Source organism: Bos mutus, chromosome 11 (genome assembly GCF_027580195.1).
Source record: "Bos mutus isolate GX-2022 chromosome 11, NWIPB_WYAK_1.1, whole genome shotgun sequence".
Classification (NCBI taxonomy): Eukaryota; Metazoa; Chordata; class Mammalia; order Artiodactyla; family Bovidae; genus Bos; species Bos mutus.
In genome coordinates, this window is record NC_091627.1 from 97,353,679 (window position 1) to 97,373,560 (window position 19,882).

The 19,882-nt window shown below is 42.5% G+C and overlaps 1 protein-coding gene across 2 annotated transcripts in view; it reads right to left on the reverse strand.

The window, feature by feature from the left end:
• MRPS9 (mitochondrial ribosomal protein S9) overlaps positions 1 to 10,221 on the reverse strand; it is a 48,752-nt gene extending 38,531 nt beyond the window's left edge. The window contains exons 1-2 of one of the 2 annotated variants that reach the window (XM_070379863.1): positions 10,033 to 10,221; positions 3,913 to 4,092 (exon numbers count right to left, since the gene is read on the reverse strand). In XM_070379863.1, coding sequence (XP_070235964.1) covers positions 3,913 to 4,092; positions 10,033 to 10,167 — 315 coding nt within the window. In that variant the 5' untranslated portion in view covers positions 10,168 to 10,221. The remainder of the gene's footprint in view (positions 1 to 3,912; positions 4,093 to 10,032) is intronic. The other variant, XM_005899940.3, reaches the window with a different exon arrangement.
• Positions 10,222 to 19,882: the final 9,661 nt, after the last annotated feature.

Below are 19,882 nucleotides of genomic sequence, written 5' to 3' on the forward strand. Positions count from 1 at the left end.
ATATGGGTCCTCATGCCGAGTCCAGGGGCTCTTGGTTCTAACTCACACACCTAACAACCTGAGCTGTGCCAAAGGCAGGCAGGTGAAGGAGCGCCGAGAAGCAGAAGCAGAGATGGACACGTTGGCATGGAAGAAGGGCAGTGCCAGGTCATCCAGTACAGGGACAACACGTCCTCGGGGACCCCACAGTCTGACAACCATCCCAGAAAGGAAAATCCTGCGGCTCTGAAAGGTCCATTGCGCTCACCGTGTTCTACTAAGTAAGGCAGGGAGGCTGCATCTGATTGTAGAAAGTGTTATCCAAATCAAATCTTTGAAAGCATGGGAACAGCAGACTTTGGGTGGATGCCTTGTATAGTCTTGGCATCGGCAACAATAAACACCTGCCCTGTGAGGTTTTTTTTGAAGATGAAACACGGTGATGCATCGTGAGCACACACAGGAGGTTTCAGTAAGTGGCGGTATTCTTTGTTACAAATAACGATGAAAAGTAAGTTTCTCTCCCTTTGGACTTCCCTGGTGGTCTAGTGGTTAGGAATCCACCTGCCAAGGCAAGAGGCACAGGTTCCTTCCCTGGTTGGGGAACTAAGATGCCACATGCCATGGACCAACTGAACCCACACGCATGGCAAGTGCAGAGTCTGTGTACCACAATGAAAGACCCTACATGCTGCAACAAACAGCTGACATGGTCAAATAAATTAATTTTTTAAAAAATATTTTCCTAACTTTATTGACTATGCCAAAGCTGTGTGGATCACAATAAACTGTGGAAAATTCTGAAAGAGATGGGAATACCAGACCACCTGACCTGCCTCTTGAGGAACCTGTATGCAGGTCAGGAAGCAACAGTTAGAGCTGGACATGGAACAACAGACTAGTTCCAAATAGGAAAAGGAGTACGTCAAGGCTGTATATTGTCACCCTGCTTATTTAACTTCTATGCAGAGTACATCATGAGAAACGCTGGGCTGGAGGAAGCACAAGCTTGGAATCAAGATTGCCGGGAGAAATATCAATAACCTCAGATATGCAGATGACACCACCCTTATGGCAGAAAGTGAAGAAGAACTAGAGTCTCTGGATGAAAGTGAAAAAGGAGAGTGAAAAAGTTGGCTTAAAGCTCAGCATTCAGAAAACTAAGATCATGGCATCTGGTCCCATCACTTCATGGCAAATAGAGAGAAAGAGTGGAAATAGTGGCAGACTTTATTTCTTTGGGCTCCAAAATCACTGCAGATGGTGACTGCAGCCATGAAATTGAAAAACGCTTACTCCTTGGAAGGAAAGTTGTGATCAACCTAGACAGTATATTGAAAAGCAGAGACATTACTTTGCCAACAAAGGTCCATATAGTCAGGGCTATGGTTTTTCCAGTGGTCATGTATGGATGTGAGAGTTGGACTATAAAGAAAGCTGAGTGCCCAAGAATTGATGCTTTTGAACTGTGGTGTTGGAGAAGACTCTTGAGAGTCCCTTGGATTGCAAGGAGATGCAATCAGTCCTTCCTAAAGGAAATCAGTCCTGAATATTCATTGGAAGGACTAATGCTGAAGCTGAAACTCCAATACTTTGACCACCTGATGCGAAGAGCTGACTCATTTGAAAAGACCCTGATGCTGTGAAAGACTGGGGGCAGGAGGAGAAGGGGATGACAGAGGATGAGATGGTTGGATGGCATCACTGACTCAATGGATATGAGTTTGGGTAAACTCCGGGAGTTGGTGATGGACAGGGAGGCCTGGCGTGCTGCAGTTCATGGGGTCGCAAAGAGTTGGACACAACTGAGCGACCGAACTGAACTGAACTTTGGATATCAAATTATTTATTTTTGTCCTTAGAAACAAGCATTTTGTCAGTATAGAAATGTTAAAGAAGACCCATAAACTGTACTGTCTCTTTTCGGTGATACATACAGCCAGACCTCTTACAGAAAGAATAGTTTCAGAAACATAAATGGAAACAGGAATTATAAAATGATACATGACTTCCCTGGTGGCTCAGATGGTAAAGCGTCTGCCTACAATGCTGGAGACCCAGGTTCAATCCCTTGGTTGGGAAGACCTCCTAGAGAAGGAAATGGCAACCCACTCCAGTATTCTTGCCTGGAAAATCCCATGGACAGAAGAGCCTGGTAGGCTACAGTCCACGGGGTTGCAAAGAGTCCGACACGACTGACCAACTTCACTTTCACTTTCACACAACTACAATGCTTTGGTAATGGTTGGTTGTCACTATCCTCTTCTGGTTTAGCTAATGACAAGAGTCAATGGACATAAAGTGTGAGACTTGGTAAAGCTGGTCAGTCAGTGGCAGTAAAGTGGAAGGCAGTGGCACTGCGTCACAGAGAAGGGTTCCCATTTCCACATGGGCTCCCAGACATGGGCGAGGCGAGAGCACGCCCCAGCCCACAGCGCAGAGGGCTCTCGGGATGAAGCGGCCCAAGATGAATCCACGTTCCCGACAGGACTGCAGAGTCTTCTCCCCAACACACTGCCTCATGGAGAGTCATGCGACCGAGGCCAGTGGAGCACTGGTGACTGACTCAAGTCACGGTAGATTTTATTTATCACAGCAAATGGCAATGAGAGCAACGACACAACACATTAGTCTCCTGCTCCTTAGATTCTGAGGTCGAAAACAGGAGTTATTCTTTCAGAGATGGGGAAACCAAGTGACGATGCTGTGACTTGCTACACGGGTAAGTCCACGACACTGCAAGGACTCTAACGCCAGCTTCTGTATCTTTCTACAACGTCACTTCAACTACAACAAATTTCTCTTCTAAAGAAAGATTAGTAACAAAGTTCTCCATCTACATTCCTCACAAGAAATCCAGCCTCTACATATTTTTTTAAAAAGGTTCTATATATTTTAAAAGAAGATAGTGTATGTTTTTTTCATATTAATTCATGATTTCACTACTTTAGTGGCTAACTCTAAAGAGGATTTTTATTATGTTCAATTAGCACAACGATAAAAAATATTATCAACTTACTTTCACTGAACACACACACACACACAGTTTTAAAAGTACAGGAAAGCTGTGACCTCTCACACTTACAGCAAGATTTTAAACACATCTTCTCTGGAAAACAACTCTATATTTTAAGGGCCAGAACTAATAATACTGCTTCTACCTGACTGAATGACAGAATCTTTTAGATGTCTCTAAATAATATAAGAAGGATACTCTAGATGAAAGACACCAATATGTATCTTTTTTAAACTTCTTAACAAAAAAAGTTAGCTATTTTTATATGTGAAAAAATTGTTTTACATCTTCAATATTTTTGCCTAAATGAATTTCATAAATGATTTCAGTGATCATTATTTTAGCAACTGGTTAAGTATTAATAATAAGGAAAACCCAATCTCTAAAACACATAAAGTAATAACAAATGGTTTAATGTGAATACAGTGGCACCCAATTTTCCTATGTAAAAATTACGCAGTGAGCCCCGACTTAACTAGCTGTGTTCAGTCACTCAGTCATGTCCTGCTCATTGTGACCCCATGGGCTGTAGCCCACCAGGCTTCTCTGTCCATGGGATTTTCCAAGCAAGAATACTGGAGTGGGTTGCCATTTCCTTCTCCAGGGGGTCTCCCTGACCCAGGGATCAAACCCACGTCTCATTCGGCTCCTGCACTGGCAGGCAGGTTCTTTACTCACTGAGCCACCAGGGAAGCCCCTAGTTTAACAAGTCAATGAACGCAACAAATAAGTAAATAACTTGTATCCTTTAAAGTACAATAATAAAAAAACAATCTCTGATTCTTGTGAGTTTTAACTGACATCTAACACTTCATTTAAAGGCTTTACTGTTAAGAAGTCATGTTTCACTGAACAACGTTAGAAAAACAAAGCTCTGCCCTTGTTCCCGTGATTCCCAGAACAAGCACTGCACTTACATCAACATCCTCCTGGGTAAAGGTTTCTGGGTCCTCCCCCATCATGTTGGCCAAGTGTCTCTTCCCGATGTTGAACTCTTCAATCTGCTTTTTAATAAAGTCCACCGTGTAACTCTCACGTCTTAAGGCTGCAACATTTTTCTTTGTTGTTACAGCCGGGGAATGTTTGAGCCTTAATATCTAGCAGAAAATACAAATAGAAAGACAAGATTTTAAGTTAAACAATGATCTTATAGGCCACTGTCTCTAAATAAAAGAAGACATTTCAAACAATTGTCTTTTTAGGACGGTACTCAATTGATAGGAGCCTGGAAATGAGATAAAGCGTGCTTTTAAAAGCCTATGCTCACAAAGAAGTTTAAACTACTAACATTTCAACACATTAAAAATAATAATAAAAATAACTGGGTGATATGCTACCTCCATTATCTGCTAGAAATATCCACATTTGATACCGACTGGTCAATGTCAGCTGCTATGGGACTTGACGTATAGTGAATGAGGGTTAAACGGTACAGTGCATCCTCAGTCTTGTCTGACTCTTTGCACCCCATGAACTGTAACCTGCCAGGCTGCTCTGTCCGTTGGGATTCTCCAGGCAAGAAAACTGGAGTGGGTTGCCGTGCCCTCCTCCAGGGGATCTTCCAACCCAAGATGGAACCTGTGTCTCCTGCACTGACAGGGGGATTAGCGCCACCTGGGAAGCCCAGAGAGAAACACCACTCCCCTTAAAATAAGCCTGTGTACATGCAGACAGAAAGCAGCAAGCAGAAGACACAGACCTGGTGTGCGCTTCTCATGAACAGAATACCCTGACAAAGCAGAAGGACACTTCTGAGGTCAGGTTACAAGAAGACTCTCCTCCCCCTCTTCTCTCTCTTGATCAGACCAAGGAAAGCAAGACGTGGTGAGCTGCCCCCCAGGGGTACACAGGCCAAGAACTGAGGGTGGTCTCTGGCCAACAGCCAGCACAACAGCTGCAAGGATGTGAATCCTGCCCACACCCACACTGAGCATGTGGGCAGCAGATTTCCGCCCCTGGCCTGAGATGACCATGGGCTGCTGCCTTGCGGGAGACCTTGAGCAGATGGCCCAGTGCAACTGTGCCTGGAATCCTGACTCACAGAATCCATGAGGGAAATATCTGTTGTTTCAAGCTGCTATATTTGAGGTTAATTTGCTATACAGCAATAAGTAATCACTCAACACCCCAATTCAGAGAAGGCAATGGCACCCCACTCCAGTACTCTTGCCTGGAAAATCCCATGAACGGAGGAGCCTGGTAGGCTGCAGTCCATGGGGTTGCTGAGGGTCGGACCCAACTGAGCGACTTCACCTTCACTTTTCACTTTCACGCATTGGAGAAGGAAATGGCAACCCACTCCAGTGTTCTTGCCTGGAGAATCCCAGGGACAGGGGAGCCTGGCGGGCTGCCGTCTATGGGGTCACACAGAGTTGGACACGATTGAAGCAACTTAGCAGCAACACCCCAATTACAACAATAAAGTGGAGTACAAGAAAGTTCACTTACTCTGTTTTATAAGGAAAGAGAGGTAGCAACGACGGGCATACCTTTTATCAAGTTTTCTTTAAATAAGAACTTTGTAAACTACATGAGGAAAATGAAAATTTTAATGACCCAGTATTTTCCATAATTAAAGTGACAAGGGACACACTGAAACATCTTTGCTACCAAAGGGCTTTCTTTCCTTTCCCATTGCTAACAAAATCGAATTTTAAAAAATTCAAAAATTATCTGGGGGAAAACACAACTAATGCACACAGCTGTATAAAGCATCTGCTACAAACACCGGTCAATTTTCAAATCTGCTTTGCAAAGACTTTTGAGGAATTTGCCAGTAGTATTAAAACTACTGAAAACAAAGTGGATGCTGTGATAAACACAGAACATTATAACCTCCAGGAGCCCACAAGATGAGAGATGAAAAGAACAGATCCTTAAGACAGAGGCAGCAATGTTTTTTGCAGTAAAAGCAAAATACATAAGGGCTAAGCCATCGAGTATCATCCAGCATTCTTCTCTGGCGGACAGTCCGATCAACAAAGGCTTGTTGGCTCAGTACAAACTTAGAAAGTGCTCAGTAGAAAATCAAGAGGACATACTGATGTTTATAGTAACAGTTTTCAAAATAGAGATTGGCCTACTGCTTTTTCCTATTGTGAATGTCATAAATATTACAGAAAGCTAAATGAGCATTCTTACAGAAAATTGTATTGATAGGCGTTAAGAATTCATGGATAACCTTTGTATTACACCGTGACTGTCAACTACTTATAACAAAGCCAAAACTACTTTTATTTGTGACAGTAAAAGACACACGTGTACCCCAATGTTCAATGCGGCACTGTTTACGATAGCTAGGACATGGAAGCAACCTAGATGTCCATCGGCAGACAAATAGATAAGAAAGTTGTGGTACATATACACAGTGGAGTATTACTCAGCTATAAAAAAGAATGCATTTGAGTCAGTTCCAATGAGGTAGACGAAACTGGAGCCTATTTTACAGAGTAAGTCAGAAAGAAAGTAAATCAGAAAGTAAGTCAGAAGAAAGTAAGTCAGTCAGAAAGAAAAACACCAATACAGTATATTAATGTACATATATGGAATTTAGAAAGATGGTAATGATGACCCTACATGTGAGACAGCAAAAGAGACACAGATGTAAAGAACAGACTTTTGGACTCTGTGGGAGAAGGCGAGGGTGGGATGATTTGAGAGAATAGCATTGAAACATGTACATTACCATATTTGAAATAGATGACCAGTTCAAGTTCAATGCATGAAATAGGGCACTCAAAGCCAGTGCACTGGGACAACCCGGCGGGATGGGATGGGGAGGGAGGTGGGAGGGAGAGGGACGGGGAGGGAGGCGGGGTTCAGGATCGGGGGAATGGGGAACACATGTACACCCGTGGCTGATCCATGTCAGTGTATGGCAAAAACCACCACAACATTGTAAAGTAATTAGCCCCCAATTAAAATAAATAAATTTTAAAAATCAAATAGCATAGCAAAACACTTTCTAATCCCGTCTCGCCATTCTCTCATCAGTTATTATACCAACTGTAGTTGCTAGAACCAATTATTTGTCGTTGCCAGAATCCACTGACTGTGCACATCTCTGGTGCTTGGGTACCTACTGCGTCTTCCTGGAACAGAATCCCTCCTTTCTCATGTAACTCCTGGCAGACTCTCCCATTACCTCCTCGAGAGGATGCTGTCATTCTATCCATTTCAGCTCGTGTGTGTTAGGCTCTGCATGTCTGTGTTCCTCTGTATTTACCTCTACAAATCTCACAGTACACTGTGCGCAGATCCTTGATATTCACAGGTTTAAAACCAGAAAAATCTGGCCATTCACAAGTAATATTCCCTCCTCCACTCAAATTTGGGACACCAAGATATCTGCACTTGTACTGAAGCATTGATGTGAAACATGGATTCCACAGTTCTGGTACACAGGAGAAAACCCATCGCAGAGGCTCCCAACTGAGCACCCAGGAGTCACAGTTTAACAGAACTTATTTCTTTTTCCTTGTTGCATCAGTGTCTCTCAAAGGTTTCTGACTGTGACTGATAGTAACAGCTATTGCTTATATCACTATCTGGAATTCACTTATACTTAATAAACAAAAAGTAAAAATACCCTCTATAAGAAGGCTTCCCTCGTGGCTCAGTGGTAAAGAATCTGCCTGCAATGTAGGAGATGAGCGTTCGATCCTTGGGTTGGGAAGAGACCCTGGAAAAGGAAATGGCAACCCACTCCAGTATTCTTGCCTAGAGAATTCCTTGGACAGAGCTGGTGGGCTACAGTCCATGCGGTTTGCAAAGAGTTGGACATGACTGAGCAACTAACAACAACAAAGACACATAAGAGGTGTTTAATAATAACAATAATAATTGGAGAGACTTGTACTATACATGTTAGGTAAAGAAACAAAAAGTAGAAGAGACTCCATTCTTTAAAAAAATATGCATTTCATGTATGTCTGTATGTGATTAAAAAAACATAAAGAAAGACACAGAAGGATACATGTATTAGCAACTTTGGGAGTTCCAGGGAGGGAAAAAAATACTCTTGGCCGCCTCCCCCACACTGTCTACAATAAAGACATTCTGTAACCTACAGTACCTTTCACAGAAAATTGTGTGTATACAAAAGGATATACTCAAAAGAGATGCATGAGAAAATAAAAACTTCCAGCCTATTTTCCAGTTAAAAAACAATAAAAACAAATGTTTGACGGGTAAATGGATGGATTGGTTGCTGTGAGCTAAAATGTAGAAGAAAAAATGAAAAAAAGACAGTATTCCTTTTTTCAACAGTTTTTGATCATAGTACTTGACTTCTTTACAATATCTGGTACTGCTAATCACTTTCCCTCCTTGCAACATTCTCCTGTTTTCTATGACTCCACACTGCCTGGTTTTTCTCCTACTTCTTTGGTAGGTCATTCCCAATCTCCTGGGGGCCCTTCTTTCTCTACTGTTTGTCCTTCAGGGTCTGGTCCTTCTTCATTTTCCTCACTGACTGCACCTTCCCTCAAATAATCTAATCCATTAATTATCACACACAAGGTAACAGAGGACTTGTAAACCAGCTCTCTTCTTGAACTATGGCTTGCCTCTCTTTGGGTCCACTTCAGATCAGATCAGATCAGATCAGTTGCTCAGTCGTGTCCGACTCTTTGCGACCCCATGAATCGCAGCATGCCAGGCCTCCCTGTCCAACACCAGCTTCCGAAGTTCACTGAGACTCACGTCCATCGAGTCAGTGACGCCATCCAGCCATCTCATCCTCTGTCGTCCCCTTCTCCTCTTGCCCCCAATCCCTCCCAGCATCAGAGTCTTTTCCAATGAGTTAACTCTTCGCATGAGGTGGCCAAAGTACTGGAGTTTCAGCTTTAGCATCATTCCTTCCAAAGAAATCCCAGGGCTGATCTCCTTTAGAATGGACTGGTTGGATCTCCTTGCAGTCCAAGGGACTCTCAAGAGCTATTTGAACTGTATGACAATGCACCTGGATATGGACCCATCATTTCTAGTCTCCCCCAGCTTTTGAGCAGGTTCAATTTTATATACAACTGAGTTGCTGCACAGCAGAGAAGTAAGAGAAGCCGTCTCTGTGAGCACAGCTTATACACAGTGTAGAATAAACATCCCTGAAGTTTTTTTGATGTTATCTCTTTCCCAGTCCTGAAAATAGTAAAGTTAATATGAAAAGCTAGATTGTGCTGTAAACAAATGTGATATTGTTTAGTTTACTTTTGGTTCTACACAAATATTTTTTGTACAACATTAAAGAAAGTGGACGTCTTTCTAAAAAAAAAAAGAGTCTTCTCCAACACCACTTGGACACCACAAATATAACTATGCAATAAATGCAATTATTTCCAAAACTAAGCTCGTTTTTTTCCCCTCTCAAATTTTGTTCCTTTTACTCAGGTCCCATGTCAGTAAATGGCATTATCATCCAATCACTTCTGAAGCTAGAATCCTGGCTTCCCACTGGCCCCAGGATTAAATGTAACTTACAAGTTCTGGTCTCCATCAATCAGAGACATACTACCGAGAAAATTAACAGAATGGAAACTGCTCAGACGTAAGACACTTTAGAAATGTTTCTCTCTCCTCTCCACTGTATGACCTCCTGCATTAAGTCTTTGGGCCACTGCAGGAGTCCAGTTCTCATCCACCTCCACCCTCTTGATCGGGGTCTCGGGGGGCCAGGGCTGAACCCATAATCCACCCAGGCGACAGGTCAAGGGAGGGGTCGCTCTGTTTCTGTCTCAGGTAAGTTCCCCCTCACTGCACCCTGAGAAAACCAGCCACAACCTCAAAGGTTGGCCGCTGCAAGGCAATTCCACCCTGTTTACCTGAGACCTCTGTTGACCACCTAAGATCCCACAGGCCTCGGCTCCCAATGCTGGGGGCTGGGGTTCGATCTCCCGCCAGGGAACTAGACCTCATATGCCGCAACTAAAGAGATCTCGCACCCAGCAACTAAAGATCCTCAGAGAAACTAAAGACTCTGGAGGCGCCTGGCCACACCGCGTGCTACAGGGACCAGCACTGCCACCTTTCTCAAGCCTTACCTGGCATCTGGTACCTGTCTGCAGCCCAGAAGCCGCGGCTTTCCAGAGGCCTTGTTCCCGGGCGAAGCTAACCCTACCCGCAAGAAAGAGCCGGTAGGGAACTGCGGCGCCGCAGGACACACTGGGAGCTGCCATATTGGGGGCAGGAGGCGCGGGCCGGAGGGCAATGGGGCAGGGCCTGCAAACTGCGCCGGCGCAGATGGGCGCCGGGTCCGCGAGGCTGCCGGGAAGAGGCGCGGAGCAGGGGGCGTGTCCCGCCATCCCCCGTTGGCTCGTCGCTGATTGGGCGCGGGAGCACGCGGGGCGTGTCCGCCCCCGCCCCTGGTCCGGGTCCCTAGTCTACTTGGCATCCTGGTCTTTCTGGGCTTCCTGAAGTCGGTGGCTCATTGAGTCTCCTTGGAACGACTTCCACATGGCTTCTCGCCAGCCCTTTCGTGCCACGCCCAGCTTGCCCTGGCCCCAGCTCCCCCTGCGCAGCCCTGACTTCACGCCCATTATTACGCAGCTCCTCTCCGAGCCTCTGCTCCTAGCCGACCGCGTCAGAGCACGGGTTTTCCCTCCTTCAACCTTCCCACCTGGGTCCGGGTCCAGGGTCTCCATCCTTCTGCGGGAAACTGGTTATTTCCTAAGTGTATGATGCACAGGCTAACCCTTACACCGGCGGGAACAGACACTCCCCTACTGTCGGGCTTCCCTGTAGCTCAGCTCGTAAAGAATCTGCCCGCAATGCGGGAGACCTGGGTTCGATCCCTGGGTTGGGAAGATCACCTGGAGAAGGGAAAGGCTACTCACTGGAGAATTCCACGGACTGTCACAAAGAGTCGGACTCGACTCAGCAAATTTCACTCTTCCTTTCCCCTACTGGTGGCTCAGTGGTAAACAATTCACATCCCAATGCAGGGGACAGGGCTTTGATCCCTGATCTGGAAAGATCTCCTGGAGAAGGAAATGGCAACCCACTTCAGTATTCTTGCCTGGGAAACCCCACGGACAGAGCAGCCTGGCGGGCTACTGTCCATGGGGTTGCAAAGAGTGGGACAGGACTGAGTGACTGAACAACAACAATAACCCTTACTATTAGCAATACTAAGCCTCCCTGGAAACCCAATCAGAACTAAATATTAATAAATAGGTATGAATCCTGATGACCGTGCCTTACCTTCTGAGGCTTGTGCGCTCCTGACGGTAACTCCCAACATGCTTTCTACAAAATACTTATTAAAGGAAGCAGTAAACAGCTCTGAAAATGTTTCCAAACACTTAGATTTGAAAGATCAGTAAAATTAATACACAAACACACACATATGGAAAATCTGAGGTCAAGTTGTCAAGCAAGTATCATCTATTACTTATTTTGTAAAACAGAACATTTTAATTAGTAAGAAGGTAGAATTGACACAATTGCAGAATGAAATGTGGTCCTTTAATTGGAATCCATTTGGTTGTATGGTAAGTTCACTCTTCTATTCTTTTTGTTGTTACTTTTTAGGCCAGAAGTTGGCAGAGGCCCATGAACTAGCATTTGGGAACCAAGATTTAGCTCATGACAATTTCACCAAGTATAAAACAATCAAGTATGTTAAAACCGAATTTATATCATTTAAAAAAAATAACATGTCAGAGCACATAAAAACTACAGAAGTACTCAAATCAAGGTTAGAAATTGTGGAGGGTTTTTTTTTTTCTCTAGAATTCATGTTATGATATTTTACTTAGATTTACTGCTGCTGCTACTGCTAAGTCGCTTCAGTCGTGTCCGACTCTGTGCGACCCCATAGTCGGCAGCCCACCAGGCTCCCCGGTCCCTGGGATTCTTCAGGCAAGAACACTGGAGTGGGTTGCCATTTCCTTCTCCAATGCATGAAAGTGAAAAGTGAAAGTGAAGTCTCTCAGTCGTGTCGGACTCTTAGCGACCCCATGGACTGCAGCCTACCAGGCTCCTCGGGATTTTCCAGACAAGAGTACTGGAGTGGGGTGCCATCGCCTTCTGCTTAGATTTACCAGATTACAGTAAAGTAGTTAGTAAAGTAACTGTAATACATATCCCTTCTCTAGGGGCAACCCTTAGACTGCTGCATTCAATTTCCTGTGTAGCCTTTGAGTTTGGGAAGAAATACACCACTGTAAGTTAACACTGGGTGCATAAATCTGGAGACAGAAGGAAAGAGTAGAATCAGGAATGTACTGATAAACGTTTAAAATATGAAAAAAAAATCTTATGATTTTACCAAACAGCTGAAGTTTAGATTCGTTTAGTCTTTTCTCATTTACTGAGCACCCATTATGTTGGAGACGTCAGGCATTCTTGGTCCTATATCAGGATTATAAAATCCCAACTATCCAACATGGTGGAATCAAGTAAATATGAAAGTTTGGTTCTAAAACCAGCTTCTAATATAAATATCAGGAGAGTCAAACACTGCACTAACAAAACAAGTGCTGCCAGATATGAACAGCAGAAACTGTTAGGTGCTGCTGGTGAGGGTGTAAATTGATACAGTTTTCCTGAAATCAATGAGTCACTGATCTATGTTAAGATGAACACACCACATAACTTCACTGATTACGTTTCTAGGTATGTACCCTGCAGAAATTCTTGCACAGTGTATCAGGATACATGCATGCAAATATGTACAGAATCATTTTCTTTTGTAACAACACAAAAAAACCCCCACACAGACACCTTTAAAGGATTCCTAGAAATCTCTGGAAATGCAGAGCTTTTTTGATCAATATGGAAAACTTTAAGGGGCTTCCCAGGTGGCACTAGTGGTAAAGAATCCACCTGCCAATGCAGAGAATGCCGGTTTGATCCCTGGGTTAGGAAGATCCCCTGGAGGAGGAAATGGCAGCCCACTCCAATATTCTTGCTGGGAAATGCCATGGACAGAGGACCCTGGGGGGCTACAGTCCATGGGGTCACAGAGAGTTGGATACGACTGAGCATGCACACAGTTTAGTTAGACCAGTGACCTCCCCTTTTGATAATCTATTTACAAACATTTTTGAAGATATTCCCTAGGTTTAAGAAATTTGTGTTCTCTACTTAGACACTGTACAATCCTTTTTACTTAATAATCACCAGCTGAGTATCTTTGGCCAAGCTCAGTACCTCAAAATCCCACATTCCAGGATCTACTAAGGTCTCCTATTAACTGTTCCTTTGTTAGAAGCATCTGGTGATGGAGGTGGTTCCCTTGCCCCATGAGAAATAGAGCGGCCCCTCAGTCTCCTCTCATTAAAGAGATGGGACAGTCAGGCACAAACAGAAAGGGTTGTAAAAATAACAGGCCACTGATGCTGCACAAAAGGGGTTCCAGAAAAGTGTGCCCCAATTTCTTCCGTGACACCCCCATTACATATTCCTTATGGTTCCTAAGGTTTCCAGTCCCTTGGGTTAAGACTGAAAGGTTGCAGTGTCTATCAGAAACTCTATTCAGTGGCCTGCCACATCACTGCACGCCCAAGGCTTGACATTAGTTATGTAGATGGTATCTCTAGGCAGAATCACTTTTGGCCTTGGGCCCCTTCAGTCTTCTGATTGCAAAACTGTCAGTGACTGAGGGGGCCCCCGATATTCTCTAGCGTCTGGGGCATTCCCTCTACCAATACCCTGCCTCTTTGCAGAGGGTGCATCAAGTGCAATCTCCCCACTAGTGCCCCTGTTGTCCACACAGGCTGCAGTGGTCCTGTCTGGGTACCCATGGGCCTGCTAGGGCCAAATTGGCCCCAAAAGACAGACCTCCCCATTGGTAGTCTCTGAATTGACTCAAAACTGTTCCTTTTTATGGCTGAGTAATATTGGAGAGGAGTAATTCTAATGAAAAAGTTGTGGGTTCAAGTCTTACTCGTTTACTTATTTCATGATATGCATCAGAATTCCATTCCCTTTTAAAGCTACCTAATATTCCATCGTATGTACAGACCATGTTTGGTTTATCTATCCAAGTGTCCAGGGACACTTGAGTTGCTTTCACCTTTGAGCTTGTAAATAATGGTGCTACAGACATGAGTGTACAGTGTCTGTTCAGATCACTGCTTTCAGTTCTTTGGGGTATATACCTGGAAGCAGCATTGCAGGAGTCTTGTTTTTAACTTGGCCAGATTTTTAACTTAATCAACACAAGTGAGTGCCCATAAAAGATAACTTGATAATTTAAATCTACAACTTAAAAAGGCTCTAGTTGTACTGACCACTCCCAGCTAAACAGATAGTATACATGGGGTGTGAAAATGAGTAATGTTAATCTCACTGGAGTTTAAAAATATTTCTAAGGTAATTTTAGTACATAATTTCTATAGATCAAGCTTCTATTACAGTTTAAAAACTGAATCTGTCTCAGCCCACAAGTAAATGTATTCTCCCAAGATGCATGTATTTACCATATTGATTGAATTTTAATAAATAAGAAATAGAATAAATATCTCCTTTGGTTTTTTGCCCCACTGTGTTCAGTGTGAACCCCATCCATCTGCATATGCTCTTTACCTACCAGCTGTCAGTTATGTCTGCTATAAAACAGACAGCACTTAGGGAGCTGTCAGTCAACGCTGTTATGATGCTTCAAGAATCATTCCTTCAGGCTTCATTATCAAAAATAAAACAAATTTACATGAAACATAAAGGTGGATTGATCGCACGATTTGCTGTGCATGGAAAATGACTTCAAACACACACAAGTTCAAGGGGCCATGTGCTTGGTCTCCTTGACCGTGTTTGTAATTCGTTTGTTTAAAGTCATTTTTTAAAGTGCATTGCGACAGTGAAAGTGGTTATCCTGATAGAGTGGTGGGACTATATGTTGTTCCCCTACCTGAAATAATAGTGTGTAAAAAATGTTCTATGTCATTGTGGGTGTCTCTTTATCCATGCCTGTGGCCTGGATTTGGGCTGCATCCAGGTCTCCCTTTTGATGGATGCTGAGTGAAGGTAAAAAAGACCTAGAAAAGAGGAACTAAATGAACACGATTGTAGCCTGGATATAGTCAAGAGCCTGGGGCTTGCAGAATGAAATAGAATTGGAATCAATAAAATCACTAAGGGCATGGCAAAAATAAACAATAATCAAATTCCAGAAAACCAGAACTAAAGTGTACTTCTTGAGGCATCAAAGAGACAATTTTAGGACCAAGAGAGGAAGTACCACTCTACCCAGCAGGGAGGCAACTTAAAAAGCGCATTACTCCTAAGAGGTTGATGCAACCTGAAAATGTAAATAAGTAGAAGAAGACTGTGATCAGACCTGAAAAATGAAAGTGTTCTCATTCAAAAATGTACTGAAGGGTAATTGTCAGTTTTTACTCGTAAAGGTGAGAGCAAATCTCTAGGGTCTCTATCAGAGAAAGTGCGTGGATTTAGATGGACCACAGGGTATATTCTAAGCAATATAACAGAGAATTGTATAAATTGTACTTGCATGTACATATGGGCTTCCCTGATGGTTCAGATGGTAAAGAATCTGCTTGCAATGCAGGAGACCCGGGTTCGATTTCTGGGTCTGAAAAATCCCCTGGAGGAGAAAATGGCAAACTGCTCCAGTATTCTTGCCTGGAGAATCCCCATGGACAGAGGAACCTGGCAAGCTACAATTCACAGGGCTGCAAAGAGTCATACATGACTTAGTGACCAAAAAACAACAACACAAACACAAACCCCCAAATTATTCAGATTTTGCCTACTCAAAGATAGCTAGGAATGTTCAAGTTCTAAGACTCAAAGAATTCTTCCAGAAAGGTCAAACTTTCAGGGAAGTGGATACTTAGTGATTTGAAGACATTGGATAGACCTGCCCCACAACTCTGCTGACTGCCACCCAGCTGGAAAGTGGAGTTTGGTACGTTAAGAATTAAAGTAAAAAAATAATCTACACAGAGACTACTTTATCACCCACTATTTATTGATGTATACTTTGCAAGGCTCTGTGATAGGAACTATCTGGGTATTAAGATGATACCTGTCTTTCAGGAGCTTATTAACTTATAGGAAAAAAAGATATTTACACAAATCTAATCATTCTAGAGAGACTGTGATGTAGTTGTGAAAGAATTGCAAAGTAAAGTGGGAGTTTGCAAAGGAAAACATTACTCCCTGCCAAATGGATCAAGATGGTTTTATTTCCTAAATGTTTTAAAGACCTGCAAATCAAAATAAGGAAACCATCGAACTCATTTCTTCACCATTATGCAGAACCACTTCTAAACTCTCTCTGAAAGCAATTAACCAACTCCATTTTACAAACCCTACAAAGTGGAATTTTCTATCTCAATTTATCAGATCAGGCGATTAAAAATTATTCTGCAATATCCTTAAATGACTCTCAAGAATTTGCACACCACCTTTCCTATTTCCAGTGAACAAACATTCCTGGCCCATTTTCCAAGTGTTTTCCAAAATCAAGTATCCTACCTGAAAATTGAAATTGTGTCCAATTCCACTGAGCAGATCACAGCCTAGTGTGTGATTAAACCATCACATCTCTTTATGAATAAAGTTCACTGTGATTAGATTGTAAACACCTGCATGTTGTTATTTTAACTTTAGACTCAAAAGAACATTTTATCCTAGGAAAATGCAGGTTCCTGAAATAAGCATGTAAATTTTCAAATGAAGCTATTAGAGTTACATTCTTAATAACCTTGAAGTTTAGAAACATCTATGCTTACACGGTAAATCCATGATTTCCCGTCATTTATGTGTCCAGCACTCTTTAGATATAGGTTGCTGACCTCAGGGTACACACTTGTCAGATATTCATGTTCTTTGTGCCTTCATATCTTATTAGAGCAATGAGTTTCTTTATGTAGTCAGAACTCAAGTTCAATTTCAGAATTCAACCGTTCATGCAATTTATAACAGGGGAGATAAAATTGACAATACGAGCCTGCGTGACTTCCAGATTTTGTTATATGTTTCATCTACTGTTGGAAAGAGAAAGTGAAAGGAAAGAAATGGGATTTTGGTTTTCATCTTTTGTTTTTTGAGTCAGTATTATAGAATTACATCTTCCCAGCGGCGGGGAGGGACTCCCAAGAAACCACATATGGAAGCACTGGGTTATTAACGTTGCATCAATCTGTGCTCAGTTGTGGCTGGGGTGTATTACCTGGTAGTAAGTAACTGACAAAGTCATGGAACAGGGTGGTGAGTCAAGCACCATCTCCCTGGAACTGCACTGGTGCTGAGATGTGCACCAGCCAAGTGGATGTCTAGGACCAGTGAAAGTGAAAGTGAAAGTCGCTCAGTTGTGTCCGATTCTTTGCGACCCTATGGTCTGTACAGTCCATGGAATTCTCCAGGCCAGAATACTGGAGTGGGTAGCCTTTCCCTTCTCCAGGGAATCTTCCCAACCCAGAAATTGATCCTGGGTCTCCCACATTACAGGTGGACTCTTTACCGTCTGAGCCCCTAGATCACAAGGGAAGCCCCTAGGATCACTATATCCAACTATATATCCAAGTCTCATACAGAGGCCTCTGATTAGCCAGAAATTAAATCATACCTGGAGCTCTAGCTGCAAGGGGCTCTTTAACTTCCCAGCTTTCGCTGTGCAGGAGGGATGACATTTTTTTTTTTTTTTGTCATCTTGCTTACTGCTCTATTCCTAACAGTTTTCCAAACAGTACCCAGAACGTGGAACATAAACATCTGTTGAAGGAAGGAAATTGGAAGCTAATTCATGGTTTTTGCCACATCTGCTCAATGGGGATACGGTTTCCCAGGTGGCTCAATGGTAAAGAATCTGCCTGCAAACGCAGGACACACAGGTTCAGTCCCTGGGTTGGGAAGATCCCTTGGAGTAGGAAATGGCAACCTACTCCTGTATTCTTTCCTCGAGAATCCCGTGGGCAGAGAAGCATGGTGGGCTACAGTCCATGGGGTCGCAAAGAGTCCGATACGACTGATCTTAAAGGTATACTCAGTGGGGATATATGCAAAGGAGGCTTAGCGTGTACAGATGCTTAGATGAGATGAATTGGGGTCTTTGTCAAATCCCTGGAGGACAGAGTCCATGCCTGTTTCGTTCATACTGTGTCCCCAGCTCGACTATCAATAGACTCTTGCTGGTTGAATGAATGATAAGTAAAACATAAGCTGTCATTTTCTTCTGTCTCTACCTTTCTTTAGTGGTCAAGATTTACATATCGATTATTTTCCTATTTTTGTTTGCTATCGTACAGACATCATAGTGGATGCTTTTATCATTTGGTTTCCTTTCCCTAAGTCTGAGGTTTGTGAGTATGTCTGTGTGCACCTCCTCTTCATGCTGACAGCTGAATTTATTTATTTATTTTTTTAGATTATACTTTACTTATACTTTTAAAGACTATACTCCAGTATATATAACATTATAAAACGATGACTGTATTCTTTGTTCTGTGTAATACATCCTTGTGGTTTATTTTATTTTTTATTGGAGTGTCATCGCTTTACAACGCTGTGTTAGCTGAATTTATTTTGCTGCTTAGTTAACTCAGAGTAGTCTGGCTGTTACAATAACAGCGCTGTTGTCTGCTGCGTCCGTTACTATTTTTACTGCACAGAAAAATATCCTTGAAGATCTTTACCCTCACAGAAGCTTTCTTCCTTCTAAGCCTAGAAAACGGCACCTTGGCTCTTGAAGCGAGGCTAATGCCACAGGATTAATCAGAAAGTGACGATCATCATGTCAGCGCTCCAAAAGCACGTCCTTGCTGTGGCTTTATTTCTGTGAGTGGGAGTGAAGGATACCCTCCCTTTTTCTACACTCATAAGTTTTTTTTATTCTTTATTTTTAAAACTCTGATTTTTCTTTTCCTAAAAAAAGTCATTGGTGTTTCATTTTCTGTTCTAATACCTATAGGAACCTCCATTTCATTTTATGTGCAGACCCAGTTTCTGCATATTTCTATCAGTGAATTGTGATGATTATTTAATCGAATTACCCCAAATTCAGCACCTTTAGGAATTAATTAAAGGGAATTTATTGCACATTATACACAATTCCGTGTTTTATTTCACAAATTTACACTTCATAAGACTTCTTTCCAAAATTAGATTTACAACCATATCTACAGCAGAAAGTATACCTTATATTTATTCAATAATATATTTTTAAAGCATTTTTACATATTTTACGTCATTTGATTTTCACAACAACCTAATTCTATTTCAAGTCTACTAGAAACTGTGTCAAGTTTGAATACACTGGCTTGATATTTTAAATGCTAAAAACTGATATTCACAATGGAGAAATGTTATTTGAGCTTTAAGAAGAAAAAGCCACCTATTGATACCGTGAAAGTAAAGTATTCAAAGGAAAAATAAAACATTAGGTAGACTGGTTGCAAAAATAGAATTACTCCTTGCATTTCTTTGATGTTCTTAATTTCTAGAACACACAAACACACGTGTACACACACAGTCAATAAAGATTACCCTGAATAAGATGAAATAAATTCTTTAATAATTTTTGAAATAATTTCATCACCACAAACACAAATTTGCCCTAAATATTGATATCCAGGTTTCATGAAATGATCCTTTGGCCAGGGAGTCAAGCTTATTCTCCAAATTCAGGGTAAGAGTGAGTCAGCAAGGATTCAGAAAACAACTGGCTGAATGTTTCTTTTACTCTTTTTAAAATGCTTTATTTATTTTTGGCTGTGCTGGGTCTTCGTTGCTGCTTGTGGGGGCTATTTCTCATTATGGTGTGCAGGCTTCTCACTGCGACAGCTTCTCTTGTTGAGGAACATGGGCTCTATAGAGCGTGGACTCAGCTTTGTGGTGCACAGGCTTAGTGGCTCCACCACATGTGGGGTCTTCCTAGACCAGGGATGGAACCCGTGTCCCCTGTATTGGCACGCAGATTCC